This window comes from Lampetra fluviatilis, chromosome 27 (assembly GCF_964198595.1).
Source record: "Lampetra fluviatilis chromosome 27, kcLamFluv1.1, whole genome shotgun sequence".
Classification (NCBI taxonomy): Eukaryota; Metazoa; Chordata; class Hyperoartia; order Petromyzontiformes; family Petromyzontidae; genus Lampetra; species Lampetra fluviatilis.
Genome location: NC_136301.1, coordinates 7,231,766 through 7,252,594, shown reverse-complemented (window position 1 = coordinate 7,252,594; position 20,829 = coordinate 7,231,766). Strand labels below are relative to the sequence as shown.

The following is a 20,829-nucleotide window of genomic DNA, read 5'->3' as shown; positions in this document are numbered from 1 at the left end:
ATTTTCCCGGCAAGGCTCTTCCTGGGGAGTTCTCTTTCTCCCGCACCTCCGATTAGCACAGTTGGCTATGTAGGTGCATAAGACGTTATATATACAGACAAGGCTCCGCTTTAGCAGCAAGCTCCTTAGCCGAATTGGTTCGCCCCCTGCTCCTCGATAAAGCCCAGGTGAACGTCTTCCTGTAAGCAAGGCGTCTGGAGCCACACCATAAGAGGGGTCCTGCCTTTCCGACTCGTAGAGAGAGCTTCGCAAAGAGTGCCTCATGTCGCCCCCCACAGGTTGTTATCAGGCACCACTGCATGGCCCTCCTAATGTCGACTGGCTAAAGGGACCACGTGTACTGTCACCACTCTCTATGGCCTGGGGTTAGCAGGAGGCACCTTGCACACTGCCTCTATCGCCGAGTTCCTGAGCGTGTTCTGGTCCCCGGCACAGGATCGGTGTTCATTTGTCATTTGTGTAGAGTCAGGAGTGTTGTCGGTGGCCAACGTATGAATAATAGTTTTTCACATAAGGCAGCCACTTGGGTATGTTGATGAAGTCTGTAAGTTTACATAGTTCAATGGCAATAACATTTTAAAATAATTCAATATCAAACGTCAGTTTGTAGCCTGGAGTTAAAATCGCAGTCTAACCCTGAGAAAGTGGCTTTTTGGGTCCTTTGTTTTAAAATGTCTGTTTTTTGTTATAGACTTAATAAAATAACTATTGACTGAAAACAAGGCAGCAGTACAATTCAGTTGGGAGGTTTTAACAGATTCTCAAAGTTGTATCTTTTTCTCTGTAGTCGGGGTGTTGGAGTCTTAGAAGTTTCCAGGGAATCTTGAGTGTATCTCACTTTTTTTTGGCGAAGTAGAAGCAACATGCTGTATTATTTGCAAGAACAGCATGAGGCTATGTATTTATCAATTCCAAAAAACTACTTGGTTTTAACGTACCCCAATGTTCTAGTGTTATCCTTGAGGGAAAATAGTTTCAAATTACAAAATCAAGAAGCTTACAGGCCCTTCACAACTAAACAGAACACCTTCCTGGGAGAAGAGAGTAAAAATTAATTTAATGAAATGTGATGTCTCTTTACAATGCCTTTTCCTGACAGAATATTCCTCGCACGGTACGCAGGCAGTATGTATAAGAAAGTATTAAATTTAGGAAATAAATAAATGGTAATTATACTCTTTGGTTCTTTTGGTAAAGTCACGTAGGTATAAATTAAAATAAAATAAATCACGACGTTTCGGGCGCAATGCAAGCGTCCATCATCAGGTGGGTTAGCATAGTCTGCTGTTGAGGCAGACTGTTTTAAACCTTTTAAAACAGTCTGCCTCAGCAGCAGACCATGCTTTCCCACCTCATGATGGACGCTTGTGTTGCGCCCGAAACGTCATGATTTATTTTATTTTATACCTACGTGACTTTACCGAAAGAACCAAAGAGTATGGATTCCTGTAGTCACGAAAGCTTCAAATCAAGATTAAATGGTAATTGGCTATGGGCCTGATGCTATGTTAGGTTCTTTTGCGGGCTCATAATGTCACTCTTCCCCACTCCCCTCATGCATCGTTTGAATTCACAATTTTAATTCGAGAAGCAGCTACTTTTTCTTGTCGCATTTTCACTCTCGTTTTGCTCCATCTTGTTTGATATGATTAGGAATGGTGCCTCATATATTTTTTGAGAACGGATTGTGGTAGCAGATATCACAGAACTATTTCTGAAATAGTAAGTGAACTTTGATTCACACTGTCCAGGGCACCACTCTGAGTACCGTGTTCATCATGGGACAGTTGAAAACCACAATTTTAATTATCCGAGCTGGAATTTAGTCAACAATTCAAGTGCAGCGCCACATTTTTAATGTGGTGGAATTGTGTGCAGTCGTTTCGTGGCAGGGGTGAGACCGTCACTTAAGAAACCAGTTTAATCGCAGGCGGTGGTGGCCTGGGTTTGAACCCCCCAGTCTCTTAGCGATTCTGCCTCAGCACTCGAACCTTACTTATCCTCAAACTATGTTTTATTTTTTTTAATCGCCCAGATTAGCGCTCTGCAACCAGCTGCTCTGGAGCCGCATGCAGCTCTTTTTTAAGGACTGCTTCGTGACATTGTTGATAAAGGACCACCATCTCGTATGCACATTGCAATATTGATGGGTTTTTTTACCGAATTCGAAAAAAATTAATGGCTGCTCTTGTTCTAGATTTGAAGCTTTCGTGACTGCAAGGATTCATATTCTTAGGTTTTTTCGGTAAAGTCATGTAGGTAAAAAATTAAAATTAATAAAAGTAAAATAAAAATAAAATAAAAATCATGACGTTTCGGAAGCAACACAAGCCTCCGTCTTCAGGTGGAACAGTCACAGCACGATAGCTGTATCAAGTGAGAGAAGGTGGAACAGTCACAGCACGATAGCTGTATCAAGTGAGAGAAGGTGGAACAGTCACAGCATGATAGCTGTATCGTGCTGTGACTCTTCCACCTGAAGACGGAGGCTTGTGTTGCTTCCGAAACGTCGTGATTTTAATTTTATTTTTATTTTACTTTTATTAATTAAAATTTTTTACCTACGTGACTTTGCCGAAAAAACCTAAGAAAATGGCTGCTCTTGTTATTTTGGTTTGACCCCTGGCCCAGATGCATGTCTATGAGTATGCATGCCTGTATTTTCGTTGTAATTTGACTTTATTTTTTTCAAATAATCATTACTATTATTGGGGGAGCGGTGGTGTGGTGGTTAGTGGACTTATCAATTCACATGAACTGGATATGCGAGTAAATGGTTATCTGAACCTGCTCTGGTCCTTATCTAGGTTGGCCTATCTTGAATCTAGGCTCCCATTGTGGTAAGTCCTCATTAGCAATGGGAAGACAAGTTGGCAGGACTTGGCACTGGACCACGCTGTGAACCATTTTTCTCAGAAATGCCATCTATTCCAGTGGCCTGTCTATTGCTGTTAAACAATAAACAAGACCAAAACGTTGACCGGATTTGTTTTTAGCTCTTGTCCCATGTAACGTTTTGTTTGTAATTGAATGTCTTCCATACTTCTTAAAACTATAAATACATCGAATTAAGTTCATGGGATCTCATGCTGTATCTGTGCAGTACAATAATTTTGTACTAATGAGTGAAACAATCTTAAACTTAACAACGTTTTAAAATGCACGTCTATAAGACGTTTGCAAGAATAGTTTAGATTTTTTATTGAAAAAATAACATTGACTTGCTATGTCTACTGCCATCCATAAATGGTTTCTCTAATATCACTGATGTAAACACACATGTACTTAATGGGGTCCGGTTTGCCTGAGAGTTTGTAATGGCAGTATGATGGACTGAACTGTAAACTGCACACACAGGTCATTTGGACCAGATTTTGCAACTTATAATGTACTATCTTATGGTGATTTTAACGATTAGCGTTGATGAATCTTGCTGAATACTGTGTCTTGTTGAGGCTTAAATTTCGATTTAAAGCTTTCGTGACTGCAGGGATTCATCTTCTTGGTTCTTTCGGTAAAGTCACGTAGAATGGAAATAATAAAATAATAAAATAAAACATAAAATAATTCTCACGACGTTTCGGCCACAACGCAAGCAGCCGTCCTCAGGTGAAGACCAGGTCTGTCGGGGAGACGCTGTCTCCCCGACAGACCTGCTTGCGTTGTGGCCGAAACGTCGTGAGAATTATTTTATAATGTTTTATTTTCTCATTTTATTATTTCCATTCTACGTGACTTTGTTGAGGCTTGTTATATGAACTGTACAGGGAAACCATGGTATGACAATAGCTGCTTGTTGCTTGCTAAAAATGGTTACCTCTGCAGTGTGTGAGCTGTTCATATGAAGCTTTAGTTTATGGCACCTTAAACTAGTTTGAAATGTTTCTGTTCGTTTCGAAATCTAAATGCAGTGCATGTGCAAATGTTCTTTCTACTCGCAAAGAACTTCACTTCAGCAATGATGGAATGCGTAGCGTCGCGCACAAACATAATTATTTGAGAAGCTAAGAGAAACCTTATTGAATTCATATTGGTTTATAAACCAAATGAATATACTCTTTGGTTCTTTCGGCAAAGTCACGTAGGTATAAAATAAATTAAATCACAAGAAACAATTGTTTCTTGCTGTGGTTGTCCCAACCTGATGACGGACGCTTGTGTTGCGCCAGAAATGTCATGATTTAATTTATTTTCTACCTACGTGACTTTACCGAAAGAACCAAAGAGTATGGATCCCTACAGTCACGAAAACTTCAACTCGAGATCAAATTCATATACTCCAGGGTGTACATATTCTTACCAATAAGATTTATTTTAAATCCCCAAAGCGATACCACAGGCCTTTGTAAATCAATGGCCAGACTCTTTTGGTTGGCAGAAAGGCAGATTCTGCCGCTCTCTGGCAGAATAATTGCTAATTTGACAAATGTAAAATATACATCTACAGGAGAGTATTTTTTTAACATAGACATTAAACCCCCCATAACTTCAAGACTGCACTGTATGGAAGGTGTGCAGGTTATCAAGGTAAAATTTTACACATCTGCTTATAAGGCCTTAAGAGCTGGACTAATTACCTGAAAATAAATGGTAATTAAAATTAAACAAATCTGACTTCTGCAGATTATGAATTGCATGATTTGCTGCTCCATGATCATGTCATTATAAGGCCAGTTGCAGTTTTATGCATCGAATCCATGAACGTTTTCAGTTGAGAACTTATAAAGGAACTCTGTTCTTTTGGTTTAAAACAATGCTTTTTAGTGTCTAAAAACGCACCCTGGAAATATGCCAGTCACCTCAAACAAAAATGTAGGCAAGTGCCTTTTTAAAAGACTCTTGTATGTGTACTTCTCACGACGTTGGGCATTTTTTAAAATCCTTTATATTAAGTTCGCTTGCTTGCTTAGGACCGTGCAAATCTTTCGGTCGTTTTTTAACCCACTTCCCGTGATCCAATAGAGCTGACATTTTGCACACAGACTCGTTGTGCGTGACAATGCATTTTCGTGAAAAAAAATTCCAAAATTTTACACTGTTTAGGGAATTTTTTTAAAATATTTAATTACCAATTGTTTAATGCTGCCAGACAATCATCTGACCCATAGGTGGCAGCCATCTCAAGCCAGAGGACGAGAGGACTCTAGCCGCCACGCATATAAAGGATTTATAGTGAAAAACTTTGTTTTTACGGGTTTACTTGTTATTTGTGTTAATAACGGTAACGCGGTGCTTTCAGGTGAAAATTGGTGGGAATTTACAGATGCTGTGTTTGTATTCTACATGTACTCGTGTCACAATGGAACTGGTGCCAGTCGTACGATGGCATGATGTGGAGCAGTCAATCGTGTTATTGTTAGCCCTGTGGCTACGTGCATCCAAATAGCAATCTGAAATGTTAACGATTTGGATTCAAATTAGAAGGTGTTTCTGTTGCCTTGCTCATCATGTTCTTTGGTATAAATAATTTGAAGGAGGAGAGATTTATTGCTCGTATTTCTGCGTTCAAAATGATGACAATCTTAATGTGTAAGGTTAACAGTTTTTTTTATAAGCATCAGACTAATTTGGCAGTGTTACAAACTGACCTTAGGAAGCTGATTTGTAATTACTAGTGAAACGTCGTACTCTAATTGTAAATGTGGGTTTACTCCAACACACCGGGTGTGTGCTGAATTAGTAACGAATTGGCATGTTTTGCTCAGTTGAAAAATCGTACTAATTGGCTGTACCAGGTGGTGGCGGATTTAACGACACATTTATATTTACGCGATCTTATCCAAAAAAAACTCTCATGGAAAATATTGGTCGCGAAAGCCTACGACGTGTTATCCTGACCTGGTGTCACAGCTTCTGAGCATGTGAACAGAAGAAGCGAGTCTCTTGAGCCTACTGCTGTTCTGGATATGCTTACAAGCCATATTTGCTTCACTTACTACAAAAAAAACCGTTATTTGCAGTTACATGTGTAGAGAAGTTCCGACGGACGTACTCGTAGACGGAGGTAAGTTAAGGGCTTCCGCCAGGGTTTATTAAAGCTTATCAATATTACACAGCAGGGTACACAACTCCCAGGGGCTAGGGGGGTCCTACTCTGAGTCCGGGTCCCTGCCGGCTGGCTCCGGTCTCTCTCTCTCGTGTCAGATTGTGGACTCTGCCGACTCCACCGACCGGAGAGAGAAGCACCTCTACGGCTACCACCGGCTTCTCCCCAGACTCGCTACTCAATCCCTCTCTCTACCCCTGGTTCCCTCTTCACCCTTCCTACTCTACCCGTTCCCACAGTGACCCCGCTTACGTCACGGGGTATCCCTTAAGTACCCTAGGAGACGTGACGTCATCGCACTGAACGGCACACCTGACGTCACGTCCCCATTTTACTCCTCTACACATGTGTAGTGAGTCCAACTGAGTTGCGGACGTTCTTTAGAGGCAACACTTTTATTGTTACATCAACCTGTTAACACAAAGGGGTAACTTGCCCCTTCACCAGATACAGCCTTAGGGTGGTGACCACCCAGCTAAATACTCTATACGTCGGAGTTACAGCGTCGAAGGGTCAGACCCTCACTCGGGTCCCCGACCACGTCTTGATGCCGTGTAGAGCTTCCAGCTTGTTGACGTGGAGCTTCTTCCAGCTTGAAGAACGAAGAACCCCGGTCCCTCCCATGGACCCACCATATTTCCCGCTGGGTCGGGGCCGCTCCGCCCGCCTCCTCCAGCGTTCTAGCTCCCTCTCGATCCCTCTCGAGAGCTCTCCTCGGACACGTGATCACCCCTTAGCCCCCCCACCTGGGGACCTCTTTGTGGACACTCCGGATCACGTGTCTACGGGGTCAACCAGAGTGCCATGGCCCGGGGCAACCCTGCCCCTGGGCCAGAGGTCGCAACCGGGTACCCGATTCCCGTACCCTACCCGATACCCGGCTACCCGTACCCGGCCGGGTACGGGTACGGGTAGCCGTTTGCGACCCTGGTGCGGCCGGGTACGGGTACGGGTAGGCCGTGAGTCACTGGTGAGTAGCCGTTTGTCACTCATTTCGGGTAGGGTACGGGTACAGGTAGGGAACGGGTACCCGTACCCGGCCAGGTACGGGTACCTATTTGCGACCCTGGTGTGGCCGGGTACGGGTAAGAAATTAAAACCCGTTTGCGACCTCTGCCCTCGGCTGACACTCTCCCACTCCCCCTTGTGGGAGCCCGCACTGCACCCAGCGCTCACCAAGCCCCGCTAGGGCTGCTACTACACCCGCCTACGGGGTGTACGCGATGACGGTGCATCGCACGCCGTGTTGTGCTAGAGCCGGCCTCACACGGCATCCCACCCGGTGCTGTCCGCGATGTAGGGACATCGAACGCCATGGCCCTCTCGGGCCGGCACCATACAGTGACATCCCTGATGTCTCTACACATGTACTGCCAAGATGTATTGCTTTTGCTTCTTGGGTGCATTTCGTATCATTTGTAGATGTGTTTTCTGATTTCCTAAAGCTTTTGAAATCCGTTGATGCTGCCCACATTAGCCTGATGGCACCACAGATGCTCCTTTTTAAAGCAGTCTTCTTCTTAAGGGCCAAGTGGTTGCTATACAGTGTCGCTCTATTAACATGGTGCTCTACGTATTGCACCAATTTTCCGTTCCTGATTTGCTCTGGAAGATAATGCATTACTGCTTCGAGCAAAATATGGAAAATATTACATTGCCGTGCCTGTAGATTTAGCTAAATGCTTCAATTTTGATAATGTATATGTATACAAATCCTCTTTGCATTGCAGTCTGTTTGTAACTGCCACTGCAAGTGAAACCATTTTAGGCAATTTCTGGAAGCAAATGGGTTGATAAGAAGTATTTACCTGACGTGACGAGATGGCTTGGAGGGCAAATGCTTGCGTGCAGGCCAGAGTCACTACCTCTGGACTTTAAAGTGCTGGGTCTGAGACCAAGACGCCTTCATTGTATAGCTTATGACAGTTTAGTTGTATTTCATTATTAAGTAATTATTCATGTTCAAGTAAAAAAAATATGTTTCAAACTTTATTCATTGGTGCAGTCTGTCAGCTTAATATGGACGTCATATCATTTGACAGTGACCAACAATCACATTAGAAGCTTATTTCTTCTAGATTTGAAGTTTTCGTGACTGCAAGGGTCCATATTCTTTGGTTTTTTTTTGGTAAAGTTACGTAGGTAAAAAATAAAATAGAATAAATTAAAACAACTAAATTAAATCACGACAGCAAAATTACTGTATCAAGCTTCACTTGATACACTAATTTTGCTGTGACGGTTCCACCTGAAGACGGAAGCTTGTGTTACCTCCAAAACGTCGTGATTTTTTTTATTTTTTACCTAAGCATATTTCTGTTAATTGATGTAAATGTTTACCATTTCAAAAATCGTAAGCCACATTGATAATGATGGATGGCACGCGATGGTGGTTGCTGAACATAGCAGGGAAAAACATTGCTAACAATCTTGACTCGCAACAAGAAAGGGTCCTGGGTTCGATTTCCGATTCGTGCGCCTTTCAGTGTAGAGTTTGCATGTTCTCCCCCATTTCTGCAGAGATGTCCTCCTGAGTTCTCCAGTTTCCTCCAATAGCTGAAATAAAAACCCGTAAAATGTAACTGGTATTGACCAAATATCCCAATGCTACAGCATTAACCGGCATATTAGTCAATTGTAATTACACATTGAAGCTAAACTAAACTATGTTTTATTTACCAGGTTAGACGCATTGAGCTATACAGCTCTTTTTCAGAAGTGAACTGGGCGCAAATAATAGCCCAATGAAGTGGCTTATCATGTGGAGATTTATAGCGGCCAAATACTTGAAACACATGTTTCTAAATGTGGAGGGAAAAACCGGAGGACCTGGAGAAAAATCCATGTGACCACAGGGAGAACATGCAAACTTCGAACTATACAGGCATTGTCAGGGTCGGGATCGAACCCATGACCAACTGTATATTAGGCGAGGTAGTTAACATCTCGTCACCACGGCCCCCCCCCTGATTAAAACATCAACCCCTGCTGATAATGCTCTGCTGATGCTTAATGATGAAGAGTATTGAGACTCTGCGAGACTTTCCTGAGTAAATAAGAAGAGAGTTTGAGATATCAACATATATCAAGGCGCTGTTTCTTATTTGAGAACCCAACCGTATTTTAATTAAATGAAGCCAAATATATTTTCACTGTATGAGCAGCAATAGCGAGGGTGGTGTTTGTATGCATATTTATGGGTGTACCAATGTACACGCCACATTTTATCCTGCCCCACCGTTCATCGAAATGCATGGATACTCACAAGGATTTTCCATTTTGAACAAGCAGCATACGGGTTTAGGACAGAAATGAGAGGAACTGCATATTTCCGAGGTTTTTTTTTGCTAGATCGTGTAAATATAATTGTGTCCTTAAACCCGTCACCACCCGACACAGCCAGCAAGGTTTGTCACGTAAACAAAACATGCCAATTCGTTGCTAGTATAGTGTTGGAGAGTAAACGCACAACGTTTACAATTCGAGTATGACATTTTGCCAGTAATTGTAACTTGCGTAGTCAGGCGACAGCCAGATTTGTATAAATAAAATAAATGTAAATATTTCCATATTTCTGTATGCCAATCAGAGGATCACATAAATAAAACTGAAACTGCATTTATGTTGGGATTTTTTCAATAAAACAAATTACAATTGAAAATTAGGCTTTTAAAAAATATAATTGGTCAATTTTCAAATTTCCCAATATTTAATCAGCTTTGGAAGTGTAATTTTGCAGAATTTTTTCAAATCATAATTTATGTTTAAAATGAGGGATTTGTATTTGGGGAACGGTAGTGTAGCGGTTCATGCGCTGCCCTACGAACCCGGGAACCTGAGTTCGACTCCCGCTCACGGCCAACACCAGTGACGAGTATTTGAACCGGTCCTGGGCCTCCCCTTGGTCGACTCAGCCTCAATAGAGTACCTAGTGCTATGTGTAAAAACATCCCCACTAGGGGAGACAAAGGCGGCGGGGCGTCGTGTTGGCCACCCACCCCCTTGTGTGCTGTGCCGGCCTTCGTAGGTGCTCGCTAACAGCACTTGCCCCCAACCAGTCTGTCAAGGCTATATGGGGGATCTTTGTCATGTGTTTTTGCTTTTGGACTCCACTGCACAGAAGGTAAATAACTGTGTAATGGGCGACTTCCTCTACACGTCATATAGAGGTTACTACTTCTTTATTACTCACACTGGGCACAACACAGGTCAACACCGGTTCTTCCTCACACCGAATATAACTCTAGGCAATAACACCTCTACCGGCTACACGCACAACCGATCACTCGGCGTGGTCCCCTCGCCCTCACTCGTCTCCGCCGCTGGCTGGCGGCGTGACGACGACGGCAATGGAACCCACGCAGGAGATCTTCCACGTGGCCGGACGACGGCGAGAGATGTTGGTGAACAGCGACACAGCCAGGACCCAGCACCCCACACACGAGCCCCGGGTCCGCTCCCCCTTATATCCCCCCAGGCGTGGCTAGGCTCCGCCTCCGGCCACGCCCTCTCGTGGAACCTTCGAGCAAGTTCCCAGAGTACCTCGGCTAGCCCCACCTGTTACCTTTGCCCCAGAGACACCTCCTTCCCTGATTGGTTGCTACCTCTGTGGCCTTACCCATGAATCCCTTCCCAGGCCAGCAGGTGTCACCCTGTCATTACATATGTATTGCCCACTTCCCCTTGCAATTTAGTGAATTATACTGCATGATCACAATTTTATTCGCGAAATTAATCATAAAAAATCTTAGTGTTTTTACCTCTAATTTATTCTATATTGTTTGTTTTGCTTGGTCCAAAGGCAATTTCTACATGGCACGAATCAGTGCGTAAACCGATAGATGACTGCTCTGTGTGTGGAATATTTGTTTATAATGTGTGATGCACTACAAACCCAGCAAACCTACCATGCCGAGACCACCGTCATTTAGCGGTCAACAGTGGTTATATATTGTCAGAAAAGAACTGGAATGGTTTCTGTATTTATACATTACCTTATCAGCAATTTCCATTATACACTGTTCGCAATATTAATGGATAACCGTGTGTGCTGTTTGTACAAAAAGGAACGGTTATTCACAGAAAGGAAAGAGTAATCATTCATTCAGATGACAGGCTTTCAAGGTGATTTTTTTTAATTTGAAACTGCTTTGTGGTCATGGTACTTGCTCCTAGCACCCATAGCGCGAATGCTGTTATATAGTAGATCAGCTGGTAAAATAGCGAGCGTGCGGTTGTGAGACTGAGTTAATATCCTGGTCCCGGTATACTTTGCCATCCCACCCACTCGGCTTTGTGTCATGGTATAGAAAGTGTCACTTGGTGGGAAGTCAACAGTGGCTGGACTCACACGTGCATTTTCTAGGTCGGCTTTAATGCCAAGGGAAAAATATAAACGGCGTTGCTTCACTAATCACCAGCCATCGGCATATCCCATCTCTCTTGAAGATGACCTTGTGCGCAGCACACACCGGACGTTCTAACAAATACACAGTCTGCCCCAGGGGAATAACACTTGTCACTTCTGGGACTTTGCGTCACAGATCACGTGACCCTATGCATCAGAAGCCCCTCAGTGATTTTACTCTGGAGGGCCCGGCGCGCACAGAAATCTGTGTTATAATTGGTTTTTTACCCTTTTATCTGGCAACAAAACTGACTCCTTTTTTACGAGGAGACATGTTTGCATAGACCACAATACCTGCAGTCATAATGCAAACAAAAAACACAACTCTGATAATGTCTGCACTGGTCCTTGAAGTTGATTGGTCCACACCCGAGACAGCTTTCCTTAGAGCCTAGTCTCACATGGGTTGGACCAGGTGACGCCAAAAGGCGCACTGGCGTCAAGGTGGTGAAGGTTTTGTTGTCGCTTGCCTCTGAAAGGAGCTGTGTGGCACATCCACCCCTATCTGGGATGACCTGCTCACAGCATGATCAATTGAGCAGCAGGTGAGGACAATGATGGCATTGAGGACTTCTCGAGGTGCACAGCTTCGTACTCATCTTCTTGGTTCTTTCGGTAAAGTCACGTAGAAGGGAAATAATAAAATAATACAAATAAAACATAATAAAATAATTCTCCGGACGTTTCGGCCACAACGCAAGCAGCCGTCCTCAGGTGAAGAACAGGTTTGTCGGAAGACACAACGTCTGAATGACGCCCGACAGACCTGTTCTTCACCTGAGGACGGCTGCTTGCGTTGTGGCCGAAACGTCGTGAGAATTATTTTATTTTATTTTTATTTTTTATTATTTCCCTTCTACGTGACTTTACCGAAAGAACCAAGAAGATGAATCCCTGCAGTCACGAAAGCTTTAAATCGAAAGCTTCGTACTCATTTAAAAAACATTACAGACGGTCCTGGCTCTAAATAGGCTTTGATTTATTTTCATGACCTCTATCACTTTTAATTGGAAAGTTGTTTTTAATGCATTTTGATGCTAAGTTTTGTGCGTTGATAATAATATCCTGCAGCAAAACTAATACAATCTTTCAGCAGCTATTATCTTTTGGAGTGCTGAAGGAATCTGCTTTCGAGGGTGTTAAGTCCTAATGAAATGCATTGAGCAGAAACAAATACAGTGGTCCCTCGGTGTACGTCGTTAATTCGTTCCAGAAGGTAGGACTTGTACCGAAAATAACGTATAGCAAACGAATTTTTCCCATAAGAAATAAAGGGAAAGGAAATAATCCGTTCCCGAGTATACGAAATGATATTTTACATGGCATATTATACATTAATGGGGCTGTATAAAATAATGTAGACACTACTAATTAAAATAAATGCATAAATAAATAAAATAAATTGAAATAAAAATAATTTAACATCTCTTGACCTTGCTGAGAGGAGTTGATAGCCTACGAGGATGGTGGTGAGGAAGGGGAGGAGTCTTGAACGGAGCATACGCTGGTACGCGGTGACTCATCCCCACCCACACAAGTTCTAGCAAGCGCGTCGTATCCCAAGCAAGACGTCGTATCCCAAGACATTTTTTTTCCGGTCAAAACACGACGTATACCAAATTCGACGTATTCGAAAGCGGTCGTATACCGAGGTATGACTGTACATCCATTCACTCTACTAAATCTCAAAACACTACGTTGACGTGGCCGGGGAAATTGCAGGCATTATTTCCAGCAGACATCAGGGGCGACGGATCATTGTAGAGGCATAGCCTATTTGAAAATGCGAAGAAAGCAGGCTTTTTGTAGGACCGTGGTCGCTTCAGTGCGTTTAATTCTCGTGCTTAAAGACTTGCACGTTGCTATTAAAATTCCTGGAAAGTGTCCTGCAGAGTCTAGAGAGACTGGTGTCTGACATTCAGGGGAATTTGATCAACACCACTCACAATTCAGGACACTGACATTATTGTACATTGAAATTAATGATTGTTCTTATTGTTTTACCAAGTTGGTCAAGAAAAACATTCTAACTTAATAAAATGCTTATAGATGTCAGTCATGAATATGCTAATTGTTTCTGTATCGTTGCATTTCAGATTGATTCACTGACCTTTTCTGTCCAGTTCAGTGAAAATTGTTCGCTACCAGTTAAACATTGTAGCCCGAGCCATTAACGACATGATGAGCATGCAGATTCGGAAACATGTGGTGTCAGTGTAGTAAAGGAAGTGAAAGTCGCTCCATCAATCCCCCACAACAGTCAGATTTGCATGGGGCAAATCATATTTCAGAAAACTGTAATTCCGTTTTTCGCACGCACTTGGCTACAGGGCTTTTTCAACTTAGTTTATTTTCGAGTGATGGTGGCTGATGTTTCGCAGTTACGTGATATGTTATCAATCCAAAATTGTGTTGTAATTCTGCTGGTTCTTTCTGAAAACTTACATCGCCAATTTGTTTTGCTCACCGCAGGTTTAACCTGTAGACAATTCCTGCAGTCACGAAAGCTTTAAATCAAGTCTGTCGACATTGATTTGTGTTTCCCATTGTGTGTCTGCTTGTGCTTGTGTATGCACTCGACTCGGGCCTTAAATGAGTACCTGGTGTGGTATGTAAACATCGCCACTGGTTCTGGCCACCCACACCCTCATGTGCCTTGCCGGCCTTCATAGGTGCTCTAACAGCATTTGCCCAACCAGTCTGTATGCACCCGCACATGTTTATGTGCATGCGTGTGTGTGTGTGTCTGTGCGCGTGCATGCGCATATCAGTTGGAAAGGAGTTGGTGGCCCAGTAGTGAAAGCACATTGTGTTAGTAACCCGACGACCAGAGTTCGATTTTTAGCCACAAGTAACATAAATGGCGAGTTGTATCAGAACCTCAGGTCAAATCGGCCTGTCATGAATATTTGATGTGGTCTGTATACATATTGAAGAAACTAAGGCAGCTTTGTGGGATTCTAGCAACACCACATCCTTGGTGTGTTTTGCCAATCTCAATAAGTGCTTGCTAACCGCGCTTGCCCTGGCAGTCTGTGCGACCTAGGATATTAGCCTTTGTATAAGCGTCTATTCCATTGTTTGTGTACATATTTTGCAACGTTGCCAGTAGTGGTCTACATGGTGCAAATCCGCTTGTTGCTCACGGGTGCGCGTGCCTGTTTTTGTGTGCGTGAATGCTTGAATACAAGTGTGTCTGTAACTGCACGTGTGCGTTCGCAGGTTACGGACAAGCTACTCTGGGAAGACATTGTAGAAGACTTCAACTTCCCGAGAGGCTGCTCAAACGCGCCGTTTGCTCTCAAGCAATGCTACAAGAGGTGAGGTCATTGCGCTGGTGGCACGCAACAATCTGTGTTTACAAAGTGGATTATAAAAAAATGAAATTTCATGCTATCCCATTTGTTTCTTAAAATGTGTATTTCATCGGGTTTAAATTACTCCAAACCGTGACTGCGCATCGTTTTAATCTTCACGTGTAATAAGGACAGTTCGTACTTTTGATAATTAGATTGCCTGTTTGTGTGTGTTTATACTTGACCACGTCGCTCTGAAACATTTTATTTACCTGAAAATTTGAAATGCAATTATCGTTCTTCTAATATTTGTTTGTTTGTAAATTAAGTGTTTTTTTATTCTTTTGAAACCGATACTTGCAATTGACACTGCATCATAACCAAAAAATGCCCCCTTTCTCAGAGTGCGCAATCTTTTCCTTTGCAGTAATGCTCATGTTTCTGTTGTGATAGTTGTACTCATGAAGCAGGTGTCTTTTACATATCTTCTCTCAGAGCACTACCAAACATAGTGTCGTGTCACACTTAACACTTATGTGCTTATTGATCTATCGATGTGCAGGTGAACAGTTTACCAGAGAGTGTAAAAAAAAATCACGGTTAACCAAGCCCTGACTTTGGTGGATTTTGCATTTAACATGTTAAATTGTGTCCAGTGTAATTATTGTGCATTGCATGTACTTGCGGCGGCAACACGCTCGTGGTGGCGAATGGCTAATGAGGGAAGGCGGAGAGGGGTGAGAAGGTGTGGGACGGTGGGGGTAGGGGTGGAGGGAACCATCTTCCCCCAGACCAAAGGACATGAATACTGTGCTGTAGGAAGATCCCCCATATAGCCTTAACAGACTGTTGGGGCAAATGCTGTTAGCGAGTAGCACCTAATGAAGGCCGGCACGGCACACGAGGTAGCCAGCACCAAGCTCGGCCGCCTTTGTGTCCCTAGTGGCGATGCTTACACCGCGCCGGGTACTCGCTTGAGGCCGAGTCGAACTCGGAGAGGCCCAGGCCTGGTTCAGGTAAACGTCACTGGTGTTGACCGTGAGCCTGAATCGAACTTGGACCATCTGGTTCGTAGCGCAGCGCGCTAAACCGCACCACCGATTAGCAGGGTTGGCTACATACGATGCAAAATAAGTTCTAAATGCATACATTACCGCTCCCCACACTATCCTGTACAGCACAGCACCATACACCCTCAGTATTTTTAGGTTTGAGTCTGTATACTAACACACACATGCACTGCACACGCAAATATACGTATCATATACTGTACAATAGCCGAGGTTGCTGTTTTTGTTTTTCTTGCATTTATTTTCATTGAAATCGTGGCCAACCGCACCAGGAATTCCCCCTATTAGTCTGGCTAGCCTTGGTTTAGTAATGAAATTTTGACCAGCCAAGAATGATTACAGCATAGAGTTGCAGTACATTAAGACATGGAAACTGACTTTAATACCCACTGCATGAAACTAATTTCACCAAACATATATATTTTTAATCCATGGAATCGTATAGGCCAAGTTAAATGTCACGTTCAAAAACATGTTTACAGCTTGTCATCCCCTATTATTCCAGCACATTAATACCTTTAGCAAGCTGGCGTAGAAGGGAATAGCAAGTGCCCCCTACTGATTCTTCATAATGCCACAACCCACAGGAACCTTTTCATTCATAACTTTTTCTCTACAGTTGCCTTCCATTTACCGGGGTGGTTGCAACACTGCTTAGCTTCTGAGACATAAAGCTCCGGTGCCTTGTGTACGAGGCGCGGTAATTATGCACTCTTCAGCAACATAATTTTCCTAAACTATGTAGAATATAGAACACATTCCTGCGGAGGGAGCTGGTAGGAACGTTGGGTTGCTCGGTCAATGGCCAGGGTCAACGGCGGCGTGGTGTATTCCGCAAATATGCCCGACTGTGAGAGCGGGCACAAGCCGGCGTGAGTAGGTTAAACGTTGAGTTTTTTATAAGGGCACCACGGGGTGACCAGCCCCTCCTCACCCAGCCCCACCCCTCCCGCCCCCCACCTAGCCCCACCCAGCCCCTCTCCACCTAGCTCCTCCCCACCCGCCCCACCCTCCCCTCCCCACCCAGCCTCACCCAGCCCCTCCCCACCCTCCCCTCCCCACCCAGCCTCTCCCTCCCCACCCAGCCCCTCCCTGCACAACGGACGGACGGACACAATAATCCCCTGTGGACTGGTGTAACCAGGAGGTTCCTACCAGTAAAATATTATGTACAATTAGCAAAAACATCACTATCAATGCAATCCGTTTTGAAGATGCATACATTAGCAACAGATGTGTAATACAAGCAATATGTGCGGGGATGATTATTACAGTGATCAAGTTAACAGGGGTTAACATTTTGGTGTGCCCAAATTTGGAAACGTGTCTGAACAGAGGATGTTTTATTTTATTATTATTATGAATCGGGGTTCTTAAAGTCAAACATATGGGGAAGGATTGATGGAAGTTCACGCGGCTTGTTGGCTATCAACAACAAGGCAACTCCTATGACTAATTGGGAATGGGACGCAAGCGTAGGATTGATCACCCTGTCGCTGGCCACCTTTGGGGAGGGTGTATAGTATGAAAGGCCGAAACACCCTAGGAACCAAAGGTTCACTACTGACGATGCGCTCCCCAAATTTCACCAGGCTCACTGTTCATGAACTCTTGGAAGTGCTTGCACAAAGGATAGTAACATCTCATCCTGTGTTCTTGGAATCTAGGAAGATTGGTGAAATTTTTCTCTCACTTTGTAAACATTATTGAAAACGACTGACAGAGACTTGTGGTTATCTAAATACGACATATATTTATGGACAGTGACTGTCTATGAATCTTTTTTAATCAGGTCACATGAAAGCTGTTTTGTATCACCAATGTGACAAGCAGCTTACGTACACCCCCGATGTAACATGTACATGACAGAAAATGCAACTTCTAATGTAATATCTGCGTATAGGTTTTGTACAGTTTCATGTCGCAAGATTGTTGCAAACTCCTGGCTGGAAAGCCGGGGGCTGTGTGATCTTCCATTTAGTATTGTGCTTGTCACCATAACTTTTATATTCTTTCAGCAGTACAGCCTCATGGCTCACAAAGCGTTGTTCAAATGCTGGAAAAGTATTGAAAAACATGAGGTTATGAAGCACAGCAAAGTGTAGATTAATTAAGGTGTGTATTTTTATTTGCCTGGACCCAAAAACAAGTCCTTGTGTCATGGGACCTTTTTTTCCAGTATCAAAATATGACAAATAATTATAGGTTTTACCCCTTTCTGGCAATAAAACAGGTGTTAGGATTCATCTTCTTGGTTCTTTCGGTAAAGTCACGTAGAAGGGAAATAATAAAATAATAAAAATAAAACAAAATAATTCTCACGACGTTTCGGCCACAACGCAAGCAGCCGTCCTCAGGTGAAGAACAGGTCTTTCTTTACCGAAAGAACCAAGAAGATGAATCCCTGCAGTCACGAAAGCTTTAAATCGAGGTGTTAGGATGTTGAAACACCAATTAGATACATTTTGCAAGTAATCAAGTCTGCATTAACTACACGTATTTGTGCTGAACGTGTGTGTTGCTACTCATGAATGAACACCATGTATTCATGAATTACTCGTGAGATGCGGGCCTGTCATTCATGTCTGCGGAAAAGCAGTGAAACGTTTATATTTCGCACGTGTAATATATTTCATCTACTAACATAATTCTGTACCAAAAATGTTGGTATAAACTTTTAATAACCCCTCCCAGATGCTTGTAATTAATTTGAATATACAGAATAGGGTTTTATTTTAAAAAATGCTTGAGACTTGGGAAGAGCTAAACTAAGGCAAATTTAGGATTTTTCCGATTCGGTAGAAGCGGCTTGCACTTGTCATACTGATACATCTTTCGGATTTTCATGGTTTAGTGGGTTTACTCAAATTTCCCTAAACTCATGTAACGATATGTCTCTTAGGGTTTCAAGGATTACCTGATGCTTCTTAGTGTCCTCTGGATTAATTGGAAACCCCCTAAAGAGGCAAAGGGTGCAAACGAAGACATTTCAGAGTACAAGCTTGCAAGACTTAAACAGCTAATAGAATGTGTGGGAGAAAAATGTCATGCTAACCTGAATGGCTGACCTGTAAATTGTATTTTTTGTGCATTTGCATGTTGTTTTGGCCGAATGAATAGTGTTACAGGCTGTGTACATTGGCACAAGAGCCGTTTCTAGTGATATTTAGGCTTCAGAATACCTACATTCCAGCCTGGTGCACTAATGCTATTATGTGCAATAATTGTAAAAGGCCCTTTTTAATGTGCAAACATTGTAAATCTTGGGCCTGTAAAATAGTTACAAATAAGATGAATGTAATTGGTGTTACAGCCGGTACTCTGACCCAGGTCACTGCCATAAATACAAATATCATTTCAAGTGCTATTTTATTACTCTGTTGGCTGCTTGGGCATAGACGTTTTTTCCCGTACACTATAGAGGACTGATAAATTGACACGTGGCACTGTGGGACATGTACGTGAAAACAGTATTTTACAAGCAGGTTAGAGTACGCGCTTTATGCTTGCAGCCGGAAGGCTTATTCAGCGGGTGGAATTGAACTCCCTTTGCAGTCTTCGCAAAAGCCTCATTCTAAACCCTCTTGGGGCCGCGGTGTCGAGATGTGAACTCCCTCGCCTCGTATGCAGGATGTCGTGGGTTCGATTCTGACCCTGACGCCCGCTATATATTTGTAGATTGCAAGTTCGTGGTCGCGTGGATTTTTCTCCAGGTCCTCCGGTTTTGCGCTCTACATTTGTAAAATGTGCATTTAGAGTATTTTGCTCCCGCTTTAAATTTCCACTTGAATAGCCACTTCGTTGAGCTATCATCTGTGAGAACCAGGTCACTTCTGAAAAAGAGCTATATAGGTCAGTAGGGCCTTAGCTGGTGAAATAAAAAGTTTAGTTTTCGGAACTGTTGTGTCCCCTACATCCTATTCGGCTGGACCAAATTTTTTTTCACCTCTCTTCCAATACCCTTGACTGCTGCATTGCTTTTTTGGATGTCGCTCAATTCTATAGCACTTTTCTTTTACAGTACGCCAAAGGACCTGTCTATGCAAATGTTTTTGACGCTTGACAAATAAGAAATATTCTGCATCTTTTTTTTTTAAAGAAGTGCACGTGTAATGCAAATACGGCGCTTCATGCTTTCTTGGCTTTTGATAGCGAGAATTTGTGACAATTATAATACAACTTTATAAGTGTAATTATTCTTTTAATTGTACAGATTTGAATTTATCGTTAAGTTTTAAATATTGGATGGTTGCCTTGTTTCTGACCAAGGCAAAGCTATGCAGCAACAGGGCATGAGCTGTCAGCTAAATAGTGTGAATGTAATTGCTTACGCTTAAAGGTTACTAGCCTAAAAGTATTTCAAATCAATGATACAGCAAGTGAAGTGTTATACAAAAAAACATGATAAATTCATTTTTAATAATTATAATTAAGGATATAATCAACAGCATATAATAATGTGGTTGGCGTGCTCACCGCTTGCAGTTAGATTTGGGGGTCATAGGTTCAAATCCTTGCAGATGCTGCGTGGTTTTACTTGAGCACGCCATCTGCCTTACAATGATTTGTCAAAATGCCTCGTAGGTTTCGATTTAAAGCTTTCGTGACTGCAGGGATTCATCTTCTTGGTTCTTTCAGTAAAGTCACGTAGAAGGGAAATAATAAAATAATAATAATAAAACATTAATAAAATAATTCTCACGACGTTTCGGCCACAACGCAAGCAGCCGTCCTCAGGTGAAGACCAGGTCTGTCGGGGAGACAGAGTCTGAATGTCGCCCCGACCAGACCTGGTCTTCACCTGAGGACGGCTGCTTGCGTTGTGGCCGAAACGTCGTGAGAATTATTTTATTATGTTTTATTTTTATTATTTTATTATTTCCATTCTACGTGACTTTACCGAAATAACCAAGAAGATGCCTCGTAGGGTTTTCCAGTTCGTTTTCACACCCTTGTAACGTGTGCGTGCGAGGCGAGCGTCGGTGGGGGGGGGCTCAATCGACAAACACT

General features: G+C 42.9%; 1 protein-coding gene across 1 annotated transcript in view; it reads left to right on the top strand.

Moving 5' to 3' along the window:
* Positions 1-20,829, top strand: part of ARID2 (AT-rich interaction domain 2) — a 103,704-nt gene that overhangs the window by 11,625 nt on the left and 71,250 nt on the right. The window contains exon 3 of the mRNA XM_078869167.1: positions 14,676-14,773. Within this exon, the coding sequence (XP_078725293.1) occupies positions 14,676-14,773 (98 nt within the window). The remainder of the gene's footprint in view (positions 1-14,675; positions 14,774-20,829) is intronic.